The sequence below is a fragment of the Malaclemys terrapin genome, chromosome 7, assembly GCF_027887155.1.
Source record: "Malaclemys terrapin pileata isolate rMalTer1 chromosome 7, rMalTer1.hap1, whole genome shotgun sequence".
NCBI classification, from domain to species: domain Eukaryota; kingdom Metazoa; phylum Chordata; order Testudines; family Emydidae; genus Malaclemys; species Malaclemys terrapin.
In genome coordinates, this window is record NC_071511.1 from 54,037,878 (window position 1) to 54,057,745 (window position 19,868).

Consider the following 19,868-nt stretch of genomic DNA (forward strand, 5'->3'; position numbering starts at 1 on the left):
TTGTTCAGTGATGTGTGGTTGCTGGTGAGTATTTGCTTTAGGTTGGGGGGTTGTCTGTAAGCGAGGACAGGTCTGTCTCCCAAGATCTGTGAGAGTAAAGGATCATTACAAACGTTGACTATCTCCCCTTGTAAGTACTCTCACACTTCTTATCACACTGTCTGTACTCGGCTAGCTTGATTATCACTTCAAAAGTTTGTTTTTTTTCTCTTAATTAATTGGCCTCTCAGAGTTAGTAAGACAACTCCCACCTGTTTATGCTCTCTGTATGTGTGTATATATATCTCCTCATTATATGTTCCATTCTATATGCATCCGAAGAAGTGGGCTGTAGTCCACGAAAGCTTATGCTCTAATAAATTTGTTAGTCTCTAAGGTGCCACAAGTACTCCTGTTCTTCTTTTTGCGGATACAGACTAACACGGCTGTTACTCTGAAATTTGAAAAGGGGCTGCTCTTTCCTCCGTACCACACTGTACCCTTCCAGCACTGCTTGCAAAGCCAGAAGAAAAGACTAATTGTACGAAGTGCTGATAATAAAGCATTGGGCACCTGTTTCGGTCAGAGGGTGATTTTAAGGGCTGGTATGTCATGCTGAACGCACGCTGAAACTGCGCTGGTCTCTGGCAAACAAAAACACACAATTGTTAATTTCAACTTTGCACCTTGCAGAATATTCCCTGCCCCCACAAGCCATGCCCCCCGGACTGCATCCAGTCTCACACCTGCTAGCTGCACTCCTTCCACAAGCCTGAAAGAGAATTGTCCCATGTTAAAGAATGGATACGCTCGCAATGAGTTTATGACAAAGCTCACTCCATGACAGACATCCCACCAAGAAGGGCGCAGGGAGAGAGAAGTGGGGAACTACTTACGGCTTGCTGGGGTCCTGGGCATCACCAGATGACTTAGACTCCACAGCACTGTTGAAGGTCTGGATGTTTTCTGAGGAGTACAGGCCTGCGGGACTGTTGTACTGGGCAGTGATCACTTTGGGGGCAGTGCTGGAAGCGGTGGCAGCAGTGAATGGCATAGCACTCCGGTTGTGTGCGCTTCCTATGTGCCTTATTTCCTGCATGCAAGGGAGCAAAGGCAATGTCAGAAGTGTCTGACATGCAGGTGGGAAGTGCCAGGGCAGCCCGATGAACATGCAGCACGAGGACAGCTCTGCATAACCAGAGAAGCACTCTCCCCAAATCCACCCAGCTGCGACCCTACACTGGGACAGAGCTCTCAGCAGCCTGAAGATCTTCGTGCTACAAGCATCCCTATCCACAACTGCTCGCTCTGCTTGACAGCAAAAGAGTCCATAAAGCAGACATTAGGCGTCAGCGATGATAGATCACTGGAAAGACGGGGCTGAGGCACACATATCAGAGCTTTTGTCTCGAGCTGTCGGCAAACTTCACTGGATCCACTGAATTCAGTCTCAAGCTTTTTTATTTTTATTTTTTTATTAATGGAATGGTTTGATTCTGGAGCACAAGTTGGCACAACCGCCCTCTCACTGAGCCCCCTGTAAGCCAGCCCTGGGAGCAGGACTGTTCAGATTTATCATGTGACTGGGCTTCCATTCAGATCTAATGTAGGCTGACATTTTCAAACGTGACTAGTGGATTTGGGGGGGGAAAGGGGGGAGGTTCCAACCTCTCATACCTTCAAGAGGCCTGATTTCCAGAGGATGGGTGCTCAGCGCTATCCAAAAGTCAGGCCTGGTTAAGGTATCTCAAGTTGGGCATTGAAAAATTGAGGCATTCAAAAAATTACTAGCCACTTCTGAAAAGATCCCCTCATATTCTCGCCGACATAAAGCGGAGAAATGGAAAGGCATTAAAAATTCTTGCATGTGGTTCCCGAGTAACAAATACCCATAGGTTAGTTATCAAGACAGTGAATTTCACCTGCTACAAGGCTGTGTGTCCCATTTAATTCAGTCAGTCTTCCAATCTGAGCTTCCAATCAATTTGATCAAAAACTCCGGAACCAAAATTCCTTAGTATTTCTTTAATCAAAATAAAGAATGGAAGGTTTTTGTGTTTTTTTAAATATTCCACCATCATCTTGCCTTTCAATGGCACTTTTCATCCAAAGCACTTAATGCTGGGTAAGTCTGAACCTCATCTACAGGCCCAGAAATGGGGAGTAGAGAGGTAAGTGACAGGACAAGAACACAGAGCTAACTGGTGCCAGGCCAGCCCATTCCTAGGGCCTCTGGACTAGCCATTAGATTATGCTGCCTCAAGCAGATATTACAGGACACTTAGAATCACTGGCTATAGAAAGTTGCTATTTAATAAGAAAAGGACAAAATTCTGAAGAAGAGACATGCTCAAGGAAGATTCTTCTGAAGAAGAGACTGCTGCAGCTACAAATGGAATTATTCACATATTGCTCTTGACATAAACACTGTTAAATGCTATGCAAGCTAGGACATGACGCCAGCTGGGCACGTGAACATTAAGGCCTTGTCTACACTACAAAGTTTTGTCGGCAAAAGCTGCCTTTTGCCAACAAAACAGGGCAGGTGTAAACACTGCAAAGCTACTTTTGGTGGAAAAACTCTGCTGTTTTGCCAACAAAATAAAACCACCTCAATGGGAGGCATAGAGCTATTTGCAGCAAACTTTAAAAGTCATAGCATCAGTGTAGACGCTGCTGCTTGTTTTGTTGACATAACTGGCTTCCACCAGTATCCCACAATGCCCATCATCATGACTGCTCTGCTCATAGGCGCCGACTTCCCCTCTTCCCCATGGGTGCTCGACACCCCCCCCCTCCGTCCCCACTCCACCTCTTCCATGAGGTCCCCCCACCCCGCCTCTTCCCACCTCTTCCCCGCCCCCATTCCAACCCCTTCCCCAAATCCCCATCTCCTCCCCTGAGCGCACCACGTTCCCACTCCTCTCCCCTCCCCTGCCCGGAGCGTGCTAACACTGTTTGGCAGTGGCTGGGAGAGAAACGCTGGGAGATAGGAGCGGGAATGCGGTGCCGGAGGGTAGAGGGGGGAGGTGGATCCGGGGGGAGGGGAGCCTGGCTGCCAGTGGGTGCAGAGTGTGACAGTGTACCCCATAAGGCTTTATGGGGAGGGGGTGCTTATAAATGTATGGATGACATAGCTGGAATATGTTTTGTGCTTCCTGTGCCATGTAACATATCTCCGTAAAGGTTATGGTCTACTATATCTATTCATCCAATTTGTACATATATATCATTTTCTACTCGAGGTTAAGAATATGGGCTGTATGCTTGCTTGATTTCTAAGTAAGCTTTGTGAGGCATTTGGTCAGCTTCTTTAGGAAGGAATGCGCCAGGTTAAGTACCTGATCAGGAGGCACTTGGGGAACAATGCATCTTGGAATGCTCCAATCCACATGAGAAGTCTTCCTGGAGACATGCAAGATGCCATGTGGACGGCTTGCAAAGACTGAGTCATGCAGGGGCATGTGACTTGCCCAGGTGGCTCCAAAACTCCATCTTGGAGCTGGACTTTGCATAGGAGGGAGGAGGGGGGTCTCCACCCACAAGAGAGAGTCTATTTAAACCTGTGGGAGACCCCTCCATTGTGGGTCTTCAGCTGGCCAAAGAAGGAGCCTCTCCACCCTCCCCCCCCAGGATACTTGAAGGAGACTGAAACAAAGGACAGTAACTACAGGGGGTGTGAGTGATTGCTGGACCCAGGCTAAAAGGAGATTAGCCTGTAAAAGAGAGCATTCTGGAACTGGTGAGGAAATTATCTGTATTCAGTTTGATTAGGCATAGATCTGCGCATTTTATTTTATTTTGCTTGGTGACTTACTTTGTTCTGTCTGTTACTACTTTGAACCACTTAAATCCTACTGTCTGTATTTAATAAAATCACTTTCTATTTAGTAATTTACTCAGAGTATGTATTAATACCTGGGGGAGAAAACAGCTGTGCATATCTCTCTATCAGTGTTATAGAGGGCGAACAATTTATGAGTTTGCCCTGCATAAGCTTTATGCAGGGTAAAACGGATTTACCTGGGTTTAGACCCCACTGGGAGTTGGGCATCTGAGTGCCAAAGACAAGCACACTACTGTGAGCTGTTTTCAGGTAAACTTGCAGCTTTGGGACAAGTGATTCAGACCCTGGATCCAAACAGGAGTGGCTGGCTCAGCAAGACAGGGTGCTGGAGTCCTGAGCTGGCAGGGAAAACAGGAGCAGGGGTAGTCTTTGCACATCGGGTGGCAGCTCCCAAGGGGGTTTCTGTGATCCAACCCATCACACAGAGCACCCACTAATTTTTCCCCGTGGGTGCTCCAGCCTGAGAGCACCCATGGAGTTGGCACCTATGGCTCTGCTCACGATTTTGATCTCTGCTGCCCTGCAGTCATGCACTCGCCCCCCCTTTCAAAGCTCTGGGAAGTGTCTGACAGTATCTGACAGCCAGCTGCTGCTATGCTCCAGGACCAAAGAGCAAATCATTAACATGGAATGCTCCTGTTCTGCCCTGCACTAGGAATACAGTGGCAGGCAGACTGATGCTGCAAGGTGTGTGTGGGGTGGGGACTGCTGTGCTGTTTTGACATTCCTCAGCACGACTCCCCCATCCCCAGACACACCACTCTCCTCTCCCTCCACCCACACACTTCAGTTGAAAAGTGTCTGACAATCTAGCACAGGGATCAGCAACCTTTCAGAAGTGGTGTGCCGAGTCTTCATTTATTCACTCTAATTTAAGATTTTGCGTGCCAGTCATACATTTTAACGTTTTTAGAAGGTCTCTTTCTATAAGTCTATAATATATAACTAAACTATTGTTGTATGTAAAGTAAATAAGATTTTTTTAATGTTTAAGAAGCTTCATTTAAAATTAAATTAAAATGCAGAGCCCCCCGGACCGGTGGCCAGGACCCGGGCAGTGTGGGTGCCACTGAAAATCAGCTTGTGTGCTGCTTTTGGCATGCGTGCCATAGGTTGCCTACCCCTGATCTAGCAGGATGCCCATGGAACAATGGGATTGAGAAACCTGTATCATGTGACGCTGTACCTGCCCACTGAGGCATTGCAAACCCTTCCTAAAGCATCCTGCAGTCAATTGCACAGTGAGATAACTACCCACAGTGCACTGCTCTCTGTGTCGATACAAGAGCTGTTAGTGTGGATGCCTGCTCTAGATCTTTCAAATTTGTGATGACCCTGTTCTATTGTGAAGGGTCTCAGGCCTAAGTGACACAATATTAACCAGAGGCCTCATCACCATCTTAGCTTCTTGGGTCTACAATCCCTTACCCCAATTAACACAGCACTCCTTCTGTACATCTCAGAACCCTAAAGCAATGCTACCGGTTTGACTGGTACAGAATAAACCGCCCATTTCAAAAGGACAAACAAATTCCCCACAAAATGTTCATTTTAATGTTCAGTAACATTTCTAGATTTCCTTAGCCAGCTGGCTGCTGTTCCCAAACTGACAAGAGTCAATCGGAAATGCTCCCATTCATGAGTCACTAGAAACCAATGAGGTAGCTAGAGACAGTCATGTGTGGGCTAGAAAGAGGAGCTTTCACATGTCATCTCCAATTGGAGTGTCTGGGCATTAGGCCTGTAGGTTTCTCACAAACTGATGAAAGACCGACCCCTACAATAAGAAGTTAATGTCCCATTTACCCAGCAGTGCTCAAGCCTTTTGTTCAAGTCTTATTTCAAGCACAATGATGACACTGCTCTTCTGTCCATAAAGATAGTCTTTCCCATGGCAGAGACTGTGGATGGTAGCAAGAAATGAGAGTGACCACTCTGTCAATTACCCAAGGGAAGAATCAATATTCTTACCCCAGGAAAGAATTGGCCCAATGCAATTATTAAAACCTAGGGTTACCATTCGTCCGGATTTACCCGGACATGTCCTCCTTTTTGTGCTAAAAATAGCGTCCGGGGGGAATTTGTAAAGCACTCACAATGTCCGGGATTTCCCCCTCCCCCGGCACAGCAGAGCGAGCGGCTGGGAGGGCTGCAGGAAAGTCCCGGGCTGGACTCCGGAGCAGCTGGAGAGGAGCTCCGCCCTGCATTCTGAGCAAGTGTCTCAGCACAAAGTGCAGCCCTCCCCTTTTGCAACTGGGAGCAGTTTCTGCCATGCAGGGTAGCAAAACGGGAGCGAGAGCACTTTGTGCTGATACAAGGGCAGCTCTCCCCTGCAACCCGGTCCGGACCAGGGACCGGGTTTTGTTGTGCAGGGCCAGGGACCGGGTTTTGTTGTGCTGGGGAGCTCAGCCACGTGTCCGGCTCGCACAGAGCCCAACACCCTGTTCTGAGCAGCAGGGTAAGGGGGGGCAGGAGAAGGGGCAGGGAGGTTCTGGAGGGGGCAGTCAAGAAACGGGGGGGGGCTTTTTGGGGGGAGTGGAGAAAGTTTTGGGCAGTCAGGGTACAGGTAGGGGGTAGGGTCCTGGTGGGCAGTTGGGGGGGGGGGTCTTAGGAGGGGGCAGTTAGGGGACAAGGAACAGGGAGTCTTAGGTAGGGGGTGGGGTTCTGGAGGGCAGTTAGGGGCAGTCAGGGGACAAGGAGCGGGGGGGGTAGGGGGCTGGGAGTTCTGGGGGGGAGCTGTCAGGGGGCAGGGGTGGGGAGAGGGATCGGAGCAGTCAGGGGACAGGGAGCAGAGGGGTTTAGATGGGTTGGGAGTTCTGGGGGGGGCTGTCAGGGGGTGGGGAGTGGTTGGATGGGGCGTGGGAGTCCCAGGGGTCTGTCTGGGGGTGGGGGTGTGGATAAAGGTTGGGGCAGTCAGGGGACAAGAGGCAGGGAGGCTTAGATAGTCCTGGGGGGCAGTTAGGGGCAGGGGTCACAGGAGGGGGTAGTCAGGGGACAAGGAACGGGGGGAGGGTTGGGAGGTCAGGGGGGGCGGGAAGTGGGAGGGGCAGGGGCGGGGCTAGGGCGGGGCTCCTCCCGTCCTCTTTTTTGCTCGCTGAAATATGGTAACCCTATAAAACCCCCATTAAGAGGATGCAAGTAGAAAACTGTTTCAGTCACGTGTATAATAATACTCCTGGGGGGATTCTGCGGGACTGTGTGCCCACAGAAAATGCCCGCCCCCCCGCCCCAGCTTTCCTGTGTTTCTCTGTAGAAAAGGGCACCAAAGCAAAGGGAAGCCATGCTGGGGTGGGGGGAGGTGAGCACCACCTCCTGGGTCCTAGTGCCAGTCATGCTCCCCCTTCTGTGTACTGGGAGCCCTCCTGTTTTCTATTCTGTGCAACAGTGAGTGCCTGCAGTGGAGCTGGGGGAAATGAGGGAAGGGAGGTGAGGAGAAGAGGCAGGGGGGGAGAAAGGGGAGATGGAATGTGAGAGTAAGGGGAGGGGAGGTGGGGGGGAATGTGTGAGGGGGTGGAGAATGAAAGGGGATAGGGGAGTCGGGAGCCCGGCATGCGGCGTCCCCTCAGCAGCAGATGGGGCTCCCCCATTAAGCAGGCCCATTGAACCCTCACCCTGACAGGCCCTCCCTCCCAACATCTGTACCCCTCTGACAAGCCCCCCGCCCCACTGGTTCCCAACCAGCTGCACCTGGACCCCCACCCCATCAAGCCCCACTCCCCCAGCACTCAGACCCTCCCACTTTGTCCCCCACACCAAGCCTCGCCCCACCAAGCCCCATCTCCCCACACCCAGTCCCCCCCAAGCCCCAACCACCTTCACTCGTAGAGTCCTATTGCCCCTGCACCCGGAACCCCCCCCCAACGAGATCCTGTGTATCTAGATTCTCCACTGAGCCACCCGCACCCAGATTGCCCCACCCAGAAACCTCTCACCCCGTACCTGGATCCCCTCACACTAAGCCGATCCACACTTGGATCCTGCTGGGCTGAGCCTGCCCACCCACCCACATCTGGTACACAAGGAATAGGAAATTCTGAGGGGTTATGTCACACAGGGAAAATAAAGGAACTGAGGAGCAGGATTCTTCTTCCCTACAGTCAAAGCTTCCATTCTCCCACCTCCTCCCGAAGCCAAAAGCTGTACTAGGAGGGGCAAGGGTTCTTGCTACCACTCCTCCTTCAGCGAATGGAAAACCTGTCGTATGAAAAGAGACTAGAGGAGCTTGGGTTGTTTAGTCTGACAAAGCGAAGGCTGAGGGGGGATATGATTGCTATCTTTAAATATATTAGAGGGATTAATACAAGGGAGGGAGAAGAATTATTCCAGCTTAGTACTAATGTGGATACGAGAACGAATGGATATAAACTGGCCGTGGGGAAGTTCAGGCTTGAAATTAGACGAAGGTTTTTGACCGTCAGAGGGGTGAAATATTGGAACGGCCTTCCGAGGGAAACGGTGGGGGCGACGGACCTGTCTGGTTTTAAGATTAAGTTAGATAAATTTATGGAGGGAATGGTTTAATGGTAAAACATAGTAGTCAAGGAAAACCAAACAATGGTAGGTAAATCGTATAATGGCTGACAGGGGTCAGGCTGGTGACTCTTGCCTATATGCTCGGGGTCTGACTGATCGCCATTTTTGGGGTCGGGAAGGAATTTTCCTCCAGGGCAGATTGGCCGAGCCTCTGGAGGTTTTTCGCCTTCCTCCGCAGCATGGGGCAGGGATCTCTAGCAGGAGGGTCTCTGCCGATTGAAGTCACCTAAAACAGGATTGGGGACTTCAACAGCAGAGTCCAGGGAAGGGGTAGGGACGGTTTTATGGCCTGCAGCATGCAGGGGGTCAGACTAGATGATCATAATGGTCCCTTCTGACCTTAAAGTCTATGAGTCTATGAGTCTATGAGCAGCATTCGAAGAGATACTGCTGCCTCCCCGCTGTGCTTGTGGGGGGCAGGCGTGTTGCCCCAAGCAAGGCAGGGAAACTGCTGAAATCCCATTTCAGGTCTCAGTGTTGTCAACTCTCCTGATTTTAGGGTCTTGCGATATTTGGTGCTTCTTACAACCCCAGCTGGTGGAGTCATGGGGCTACATGAGAGACTCTTTTTTTATTTAAAAAGTAAGTTTCTAGCCCTTGTTGTTGGGAGAGAAAAGCTTGAAAATCTGACCCCCTCCTCTGCCACAAAGGCTCCAAACTCAGGGGGCAAATGAGAACACAGAATTTTGAAGATCTCCTGGTATTTTTAAACTAATCTCATGATTTTTGAACTGGATTTTTGAACTGAACTGGATATTGCACCTAGATATCTGCTCCAAGAGAAGAATATTAACATTTCTTGGTGTCCATTGTTTATCTGCTCTACACTAGAGATGGGTCTAAGTCCAAATCTCAGATCCAATGAGCTTTAGGTTTATTGAGAGGAGTTGTTCAGATCTGGAACCAAACTTCTCACCTCAAACCCATCCCTCCCAGCACACACCATGCTAGCTTTGCATCTCTGCCTTTAAGAGCACAGTTCACAGAAGTATGTTTAAGCCAAAGATTTAGCAACTTCAAAAACAAAGTTATTGCAGCCAACTCTCTCACTGATTCCCGGTGCACAGACCAATCTGTCTGAGCTCCCATCTCTCTCTGAGATCCACGGGATGTGTCACGGCTCTTGGGGATTAGAGTGTCTTCACATAGCCTTACTCTTTTCTCATCCTTCCAAAAGCTTTTCTCATGTTTTGAAAGCAGAGTAGAAATTTGGAAGATTTTTTTGATGAGAGGGAGGCAAGGGGACAAAGCTGTCTGACCAGCTTCCCACATCCTCTCTCTCTCTCTCTCTCTCTCTGACTTTCCTAAAGCATTCCATACCTATGTAGTAATGCTGCCTAAATAAAGAAAAACAGGAGGTCACCAAAAGCCAACAAAGTTCAGCCATCTCCAACTAGAGATGGTTACGTTATAGACTATTGCTTCACACAGACTGCTAGTACACCCACAGCCTTATCAAAGGTCATATCAACAACACACCCACTCTCTATACTTTATGGCTTCTAAATCTCCATGGAGACAAATATACAAAATGGAAACAATTACATCACCCCATAGGACGTGAGCAACGCTGCCTAAGGAAACCTCGGGAAAGTTGATACATGTGGCTGACTGTTTCAGCCATCACCTGAATGCTGCTATTCACTCTCAGAAGTAACTAGAACATGTTTCTGCAGGTTATGTCTTATTTAAGACAAAACAAAAATCACTGTTCCGTTGTTAAGTTTACACAATTTTTGGTTAAAGGAGCCTTAAACCTTAAATTAACCTTAAACCTGAATCTTCCACTTAGATTTTTTGGGGATGTTCTAATATTTGTGCCTCAAAGTAGGAAGAGAGGATCCTTTGGGAAATGGGTCAGATCACCTGGAAATGACTGCAGCTTAGAACACTCTCGAAGCTGCTCTCACAGTCCATTTTATCTGCTTATTATTATTTGAATACAGACGCACCTAAAAGTGCAAACTGAGATCAGAGCCTCACTGTGCTGGCACTTCACAAACATAGTAAGAGACAGACCCTGCCCCAAAGAGCATGCACTCTAAATAGGCAAGACAAAGGATGGGGGAAAGGAAGTATTATTCCCCATTTTATAGATTGGGAAACTGAGTCACAAAGCGACTATGTGACTTGCCTAAGATCATTCATGGAGTCTATGGCAGGGCCAGGAATTTAACCCAGATCTTCCCGGTTCCAACTCATTACCTTAACCAGCAAGTCATTCTTCCTCTCCTATCTGGATCCCTATGAAACAGGGAAATGAAGCACAGAGGGCAGGTGGTTTTGTCCTTTCCACTGGGGCGGGGGGGGGGGAGGGGGAGAAGGGTAACTCAAGTGGAAACAGATGCTGAATGTGACACCCTTAAGATTTGGGTGAGAAGCACAAGTGAAATAATTGAGCAAATATACCAGTCATTTCCTTCCTCCAAAGTTAACAGTCACACCCAACACAGAACTACATCAGCTAGCTGACCCATCGCTACTGGAGGGTTACAGGCTTTTTTAGTAAAAACTGGTTTTATCATCACTCTACGATGTGATACATATGCTACCACAGCCATAACTCTCTAGCTAAACTTCCCACAGTCCTAGCTATTCATTTGAATGATTGCTCTCTGTACATCCTAAGGCTGGACCTCTTGGAGACAATGAGAATCTTCTTCAAGGAGTTTTGGATCAGTCCCTAAATGAACCACATATAGTTGTGTATGTAATATGGGACCAAAACTAGTCATTCTGTTCAGTATATGGCCCCCACACTCATATGAACAAGTACTATGCTTCTGGCAGAGCAAAAAGCCACCTCAAAACACATGCTATCTATTCTGCAAGTGAATAAATGAAAGTTCTATATCTAACTATTGCTAAGAATAATTTACTCATTATTTTTAATTATGAGTAAGCTATAATGATAGTTGCTTCTAAGATTCTGCATGTCCAACAAAAACATCTACTCACCCAACAAAAGTAAAATATAATAACTTGTACAATGATGTTGGTAAAAAGTTAAATCATCATTTTATTAGGCCTATGCTGGTAAAATTCTTGAAAGTTTTGCAAGGCTGGCATAGACAGCATGATCTGCTCAGGGTATGATGATGGATAAAAAACCCCATTTGCAACAGGCAAGATCATGAAGTCTAATTTGCTATTCTATACACAGAGCCCCCAAGTTAGCCAACCTGGCATGTTTGCTACATTTCCCGGAGAAATTAGCACTTTCAAGTTGACATTGCAGTCAGTGTCTACGTTGCAAAGTATCACTTGCAGCAGTCATTGAATGGGGTACGGACAAACCCCCCTAAGGTTTATTAAAAGCGGGTGTTATTCATGTCATTATTCTTTTTTTCTTGGCAGATTGGCTCGAGACATTTAAAGAGGCACTGGCAAAGCTGGCAAGCTCAGTGGGCTCTTCCGATTATGGGTTGGATTGCAGAACTCTTCCCTCACTGTGCCAGTTTGTCCTGCTCGCATACTAAAGGAGAGAGGGTGATTTATCCAGTGCCTCAATTTGTTAAGACTGCTGCAGCTGGCTCCACTTTTAAACAGGCTCTAAGAGGAGAGTGATGACAAACCTGATGTGAAGATTAAGCCTAGAGACACTGGAAGTAACCCTTTAATCCAGGGATGCCCATATTTTGCCAGGACGTATCTAGTGGGGTCCCACAGCTGTCTGTCCTAGATCAGGTTCTATTCAATATTTTCATTAATGACTTGGATAATGGAGTGAAGAGTATGCTTATAAAACTTGCAGATGACACCAAGCTGGGAGGGGTTGCAAGCACTTTGGAGGACAGGATTAGAATTCAAAGTAACCTTGATTAATTGGTCTGAAACCAACAAGATGAAGTTCAATATGGACACATGCAAAATACTTCACTTAGAGAGGAAAAATCAAATGCACACATACACAATGGGGAATAACTGGCTAGGCAGTAGTACCACTGAAAAGGATCTGGGGGTTAGAGTGGATCAAAAGTTGAATCTGAGCCAAAAATGTGATGCTGTTGCAAAAAAGACTAATATTCTTGGGTGTATTAACAGGAGTGTTTTATGTAAGACATGGGAGGTAATTGTTCTGCTCTACTCAGCACTTGTGAGGCCTCAAGATGGGAGTATCGTGTCCAATTCCGAGTACCAAACTTCAGCAAAGATGTGGACAAAACTGAGGGAGTCCAGGGGACAGCAACAAAAATGAATAAAGGTTTAGAAAACCTGATCTGTGAGGAACGGTTAAAAAAATGTTCATATTTAATCTTGAGAAGAGATCTGATAACAGTCTTCAAATATGGTAAGGGCTGTCAAAGAGGACAGGAATCTATTGTTCTCAATGTCCACTGAAGGAAGGAAAAGAAGAAAGCAGCAAGAGAGATTTAGGTTGGAACATAGAAAATGCTTTCTAACTTTACTATAAGGTTAGTTAAGCTCTGTAACAAGGGAGGTTGTGGAATCCCCATCACGGGAGGTTTTTAAGAATAGGTTAGACCTACCACCTGTGAGGGATAGTCTGGTATACTTGGCCCTGCCTCAATGACCTCTCCTGATCCCTTCCAGCCCTCCATGTCTCGGAGAGCTGCATCAGCAGGCAGTTGGTAGCCGAGGGCTGAAAATCAAAGGGGCACACCCATAATGTTTGCTTTCACTTAGAGCTTTCTTTATAAGCCAATAGAAACTGCTTGCCTGAGTTCTTAAGCAATAAAAACCTGCAGTTGAACTTGGATCAACTCTTTTGTCCTGTGCTTACAGGAACAAGAAAGCTGAAGGCTGCACCTCAGGACTACACAGTCCCTATGCGGTCTATTCAGGGGTTTATACTGTGTTCATCACCAAAGTTCCTGAGAACCCCTTGGTCTGCCCCTGCTTTAAACTGAAAAGAATCCACACCTCTAGGCATTTTTAAGTGATTTACAAAACAGAGAGAGGTTGGTGGCAAAACAACTATGTAGGTAAATTCAACAGCCAGTATAAGCTCAGCAATAGTTCTCGCATAGCCTTGGATTTAACTCTTGCTTCATTTAAGAGAGGAAGCATTAGCCAAGCACTGAGGTTATCCTTGCTTTTACAGAAGTGCTGGGGGATCTTTAGTACTTCGAGGGTCATGTCTGCCCACCTCTTCCAAAGGATGGAGTTTATACAATATTCTATAGTGCTGCAATGCAGTGTCAGAGCATGCTACGAGACTAGCCCCAGCCAAGGTGGCCAAGTTACAAGCTCCAGCTCTGAACTTCTCCAGTGTTTGGAGGTAGGAAAGCGTGAATCCAGGTGGTTTGGGCCCCAACTCTCCATAACTCACAGGCTAGAAACCCACCAGAGAACCCACAGCCATAATGTCCACCTCTGCCTTATCCCCTCCCAACCTACCAGCTTATGTGGCTTGCTGTAGCTTTACTTGTCTCAGCCACTTGAGGAGTTGACTGGGAGAAGTGCTACAGCAAGTTCTGTACATCAGCTGCTAGCCTACCATGAACACTGATCCCCTCCGAGCCTGGCATGGAACAGGGAAAAAGATGAGATCCAGGACAGTTCCTGGGCAAATAGCTCCAAGTTACTGCATCAAGATGGTCTTATTCTATACAAAGGCTCGTTTTGTGGTACAAGTTTACCACATAAATGTAGCAGGACAAATTAGTATTTTCCTGATTACACAATGAACTATTCTCACATTCTAATTTCGCTAGAAAAAAAACTCAAACATGGTAAGTTCTAGGACCAGATTCTGATCATTATATTGGTGCAAATCCAGAGCAACTCCTCTGATTTCACTGCAGTTACTCCACATTTACACACGTGTAACCATCTGAATTTGGCTCAAAAAATTCTTTGGGGATTGGACACCAGGAGCTATGTGAAACCGGGCCTCTGCTAACAGAGCCAAATCACAGCCAAAGGCAGAGGCTGAAAATAACAATGGGAAATTTTGTTTTTAAAGCTGTCAACCCCCAAGGTTTATTTGTATCTCCTGGCATGAAACCAAACAAAGGCTTCTCCTCCCTGCCACAAATGGACAGTGATGCAAAATGGGCACATTATCTTTGTATAGGATGGGTTATAAACACTTAGGTCTAGATCCTCCAAGACATTTAGGCTTCTAGCTTTCAATGATTTTCACGGAAGTTAGGAGCCAAAATACATTTGAGGATTGGCCTTCATATATTAAGTCTGACCCCACTTAGTGCACTTTGTCATGCTAATAAAGGGGGAAAGGCACTAATGGGAGTTGGAGGTCTTCATCCCATTGACTTCCAAAGGAACCTCACTGCCTTTGTCCCCTAAAATTGACTGAAATTGAATTGAAACAGGCCACTAGCATGCTTCAAAACCCGTGTCCTCAAATGGACTATGCACACCACAAAGGAACTGAAACCGTGGCACTCCCCCATCTCCAAAGCTTTCCCATTAGTCAGTATCCCTGCATTTTTAGCATAAATGAGTCATTGTGAGAATGAATCATTTGTCTCCCACCCTGCCTTGGGGCCTCTCTTATCTAGGAAAGCCAACAAGCTTAGCAATGATTAAGATTAAAGTGTTCAAACTATTATTTATGGCCTATATTCTGTTGCACCCGTTGTGTGATAGGCACTGTTCACATATACACATAGTCCCTGCCCCAAACAGCTCACCATTGGTAAGTCATTTAGATAAGTTCTTCAGGGCAGCACCTAGAGAAGGGGTGAGCAAACTTTCTGGCCTAAGGGGCATATCTGGGTATGGAAATTGTATGGGGGAGGGGGGCCATGAATGCTCACGAAATTGGGGATTGGGGTGCAGGAGGGGGTGAGGGCTCTGGGGTGGGGCTGGGGATGAAAGGTTGGGGGTGCAGGAGGATGCTCTTGGCTGGGACCATGAGGTTTGAGGGCAGGAGGGGACCGGGGCTGGGGTAGGGGGTTGGGGGTCAGGGGTGCAAGCTCCGAGCGGTGCTTACTTCAAACAGCTCCCAGAAGCAGCGGCATGTCCCCCATCCAGCTCCTACACGGAGGCACGGCCAGACAGCTCTGCACACCGCCCCATCCCTGGGTGCCGCCCCTGCAGCTCCCATTGGCTGCAGTTCCTGGCCAATGGGAGCTGCAGGGACAGCGCTTGGGGCGGGGGCTGCGTGCGGAGCCCCCAGGCTGTCCCTACACATAGGAGCCAGAGCGGGAACATTCCACTGCTTCCAGGAGCCACGGGGAGCGGGGCAAGCCCCCAATCTCATTCCCTGGCAGGAGCTCAAGGGCCGGCTTAAAACATCTGGCGGGCCGGATGCAGCCCCCAGGCCATAGTTTGCCCACCCCGACCTAGAGCAATTCTGAGGCTATAGAATGATGTCTGGGACCTAACAACATTCCAGGCTACGCCATGTTCCAAAGCCAGCCTGAGGCTGCTAGCTCCTTGAGGCAGGGCCTGTCTCTCTCACTAGACCAGATGAGTGCCTAGCACATCATGGGCAGTATGGCAAAAATGAGTACAAAGAAAACACAAGGCTCTTTCCAAACCCAGCTCATCATGCACCACATCAAGCCTCGTTAAGAGCTCAGCTGGGCCACAGCAGAGTTCAGAATAAGGACTAGCTCACTCTCCCTCACAGAGATCATAGAATCATAAAATATCAGGGTTGGAAGGGACCTCAGGAGGTCATCTAGTCCAACTCCCTGCTCAAGGCAGGACGATCCCCAACTAAATCATCCCAGCCAGGGCTTTCTCAAGCTGGACCTTAAAAACCTAGCACTAGCACAGCTAGTCTGCTCGCTCTTTGAAGATTTGAGGCCACTGTTTCCACTGAAATCAGCTGGAGCTAGAGATGCTTAGCACAGCTGAGAATCAGGTCATATGCCACTCTAGGACAGGGCACAGTGAGGAAACAACAAATAGCACAAGCCCATTATTACTTACCTGGGGTTGAGATGCTAGATTCATCTTGTATGGATTGGGCTTTCCCTCCTCTGTCACCAGAGGGGACCAGACTTTGGATTCCGTTCTGCAATACAGGAACATTAACGATGGTTAATTTGATAGTTTTCTTTCCTTGGTTCAGTTATGGGGATTCAATTAAATGGTTTTTAAACCATTCAGAAACAGGAATCTCAGCACCACAAGGGAAGGGCAAGGGCTGGAAAATATTCCACACAAAATACTGGAAAAGTCAATCTGCACGGGTAGATTGTGGTGGGGAGGAAGAAAACTGCAGTGTAAACTAAAAACTGTTAAAATCACAAGCTCTCCCCTTAAAATCCTAAGGGTTTTCCTTGTCCTGCTTGCAGGCTAGGGGGCTCTGAAGGAAGCATGCAGTCTGTGTTCTCAGTCTGCAGCGATTCAGCACAGAATGAGGCATGCTTCTGTTTTAGCCAGGGAACAGCTTGCTTTGTCTCTCTCTGTTTTTGGCTACAGTACATTTTTCTGGATTCTTCTAAGTAAAGTAGTGTTATATTGCAACCTTCCAACTAGAGTATTTTATGTTTTTATTTAAATTCTGTGTATAAATTCTGTGTATATACCACAAACATAACAAGTTCAAGAACCATTTGCTAGTGAATCCTGTATTAAGTGACCAACTCCAAAGACTGACAAAAAAGGTGGCCTAATAGAGGTGGGCTGAGAACTTTCCTTTAAAACTGGAGGGGAGCCTACAGATGTCTAGGTCTTTTTGACTGGATACCAAAAATGTGTTTTTATATTTAAAAAACCCAAATATGTAAAAACATTTGAAATATGGCATTTTAGCATAAGAACATTAAGTGTTACATAGAACTGTGCAAAGTGCAGAAACTCCTGCACACAAAGTCTCCTGATTTGATCACATGTCCTGTGGTATTTGGCATTTAAAAAAGAAAAAGAAAAAGAAAAAACAGCTCCTAGATTCAAGTGATTACATGAGGCTCCCAGCTTTTATTTTAATAAAAGTTAAGTTTCTAGCCCTCATGGTTGGGAGAAAAGTTTGAAAATATGACACCACCACCCAAGGCAAATAAATACTCCACATTTATTATTTTTTTAATTCTCATGTTTTTTGGGGGACTAACTCATGATTTTTGAGTGCTTGTGGTTGTGAAGCAGTTCTGCCAATCAGCTAGGAGATGGTGCTACTGTGCCTGGGCACAATTCTGGATAGCTGGAGTGAGCGGGAGAGGTTAAACACTGTGAAATGGCTTGGGGACCTAGGTTGGGGTGATCCCTTATTAAGAGGGAGAGGGCTTACAATCACAGGGTTCATGGTATAGAAGAGAGGAAGGCACCAGATGGAAGAGTTCTGATCCAGCTCTGAACGCGTTTGCATCAGACCCATCCCTAGCATGGTCACTACTAACCGAATGAGCCAGGGATGTAAGGAAGAAGCATTTTTGACAACAGAAGTTACCAGAATTTCCAATAACGATGGCCAGAAATCATTCCAGTAAACATTCCAGCAACGCGTTATAAACAGTAAGGTACATCTACACTGCAACAACAGACCATTGGCATGGCTGAGCTTAGCCCCACAAGCCTGGGCCAGCCAGTGGGGCTAAAAATTGCAGTGTCGACATTTGGAGTCAGGCTGGGGGAAGTCACACGAGGGGGTTGGGTCTCAGAGCCTGGGCTCCAGCCCAAGCCCTAACGTCTACACTGCTGTCACTGCAATTTTTAGCTCCACAGCCTGGGCCCCGTGAGACCAAATCAACTGACCCCAGGCTCTGAGACCGGTGCCATGGGGTTTTTATTGCAGTGTAGACATACCCCAAGTGCCTGATGCTGTGACCCTTATTCATGGGAGCAGTTCCTTTGGACTTCAGGGTGATAACCCACATGAGTAAGGGCTGTTTGAGTCATTAGGAATAGCTGGGAGGCAGTACTATTCATGTCTTTTCTTCAGGCACATATTGAATACACAGAGTATGTGTTATATCCTTATGCTGGCCTGTCCTAAATTCTAATCTTTTTGTATATAAAAGAATGTTACTGTTGATTAAACAGAGGCCTCTTGAGGGCTTATAAAATGATCTGTTAGACTCCATCCCTGGGATAGAGTGAGAACTCCAAGAACCCAGGGAGGTATTTCCACTGTGGATTGACTGGATTATTTGTAAGTTTCCCCAAACCAGCCTGCTGTGCAAATAAAGATTAGGAATACAGTAGCCCCTAGGTTTTAAAAGATCTTAAAACATAGAGTAAATACAAACTAATGATTATGGCTCAGGACATAGCCATCCACAGTCCTGGGCCTGAGAAGTCTTAGATTCTCTCTGCCCCAGCCTTCCCATATTTAACTGCCCCATCGAGATGTTGTGAGGCTTACATTTGTTAATGTTATATGTGGAATTCTTTTCTGAAAAATTTCCCCAATTTTTTAAAATTTAAAATTGTTAAAATGTTTTCAAACATTTCTGTCAGTTCAAGAACTGGTTTAAAAAAGGGGGGAAATTGTGGCAATTTCACTGAGATTTTTCCAGTTTTTATTCAAATTTGGAAATTCCACATGGCTGATAAACTCTTCAGAAGAGTTTTAAAAAATGTGTCCTGTTCTGACAAGAACCATTTTGCATCTGCAGTGGCAAACTCTACCTTTTAGATACCTAATTGCCCAACTGCACCCACAAATTAGATCCTTGAGTATTGAAATAGGATTTGCATATGCTATTAATACAGATGTTGGGAACAAACCTCTTTAAAAATCAGGCCTGTAATCGGGTGCAAAGGGGTGGGAAACAGAAGAGAGTGACTACAGGGCCACATTCATTGCAGAGGAAATACCACGGACTTACACAAGGGATGAATTTGGCCCATATCATTTAACAAGCCGCTTCCCATTGCCATTCAGTTTAAAAAAAGAAAAGAAAACCAAAATCTACAAGCCCACCACTCTTTCTCCTCCCTTAGTGATAGAGAGCTCTCCTGGGTATAGCATCTACCTCCTGTTAACATCTATAGTACACAGAACATTAAACATTAGAAATCCAATACACTGGAAACGCCTCATATAGAAGTAGGAAGTCGGTCTCATGTTGGGCCAGTTTAGTGCAGTATGCAAACTGCAATCCAGGGATAGAGAACCTCTTTCTACAAGGCAGGATAGTTAAAAAAAAAAAAAAAAAAAGTTTCATTGCAAGGGTCCATCTGTACCACTAATACCACCTGGCTTATATGAGAGAGTTGGCTTTTAATGGGAGTTTCGGGCACCCAAAAAATACAGAATGAAGTTTGCTATACAGCCTGACCAAAATACAACCACCTCCAAAATGGAGGTTGGCAGTCAACCAGTGCACAGTCACTGGGGATGGAGAAGTTTTGGCCAGAAGACAGAACCCCTCCCCTTATAAACAAAGAAATAAGATCTTTAATGATCATATAGACCAGATGGGACCTCTGTTTTCATCTCACCTGAAAAACAAGATACACCTCTATCCCGATATAACACTGTCCTCAGGAGCCAAAAACTCTTACCGCGTTATAGGTGAAACCGCGTTATATCGAACTTGCTTTGATCCGCTGGAGCCCTGCTTTACCGCGTTCTATCCGAATTCGTATTATATCGGGGTAAAGGTGCACATCACAAATTGCA

At 46.7% G+C, this 19,868-nt stretch overlaps 1 protein-coding gene across 3 annotated transcripts in view; it reads right to left on the reverse strand.

Moving 5' to 3' along the window:
- The window catches only part of PDLIM1 (PDZ and LIM domain 1), a 90,801-nt gene that overhangs the window by 15,751 nt on the left and 55,182 nt on the right, over positions 1-19,868 (reverse strand). For 2 of the 3 annotated variants that reach the window (XM_054034782.1, XM_054034783.1), the window contains exons 3-4: positions 16,229-16,313; positions 553-623 (exon numbers count right to left, since the gene is read on the reverse strand). In XM_054034782.1, coding sequence (XP_053890757.1) covers positions 553-623; positions 16,229-16,313 — 156 coding nt within the window. Of the gene's footprint in view, positions 1-552; positions 624-875; positions 1,073-16,228; positions 16,314-19,868 lie in introns of all 3 variants that reach the window. The other variant, XM_054034784.1, reaches the window with a different exon arrangement.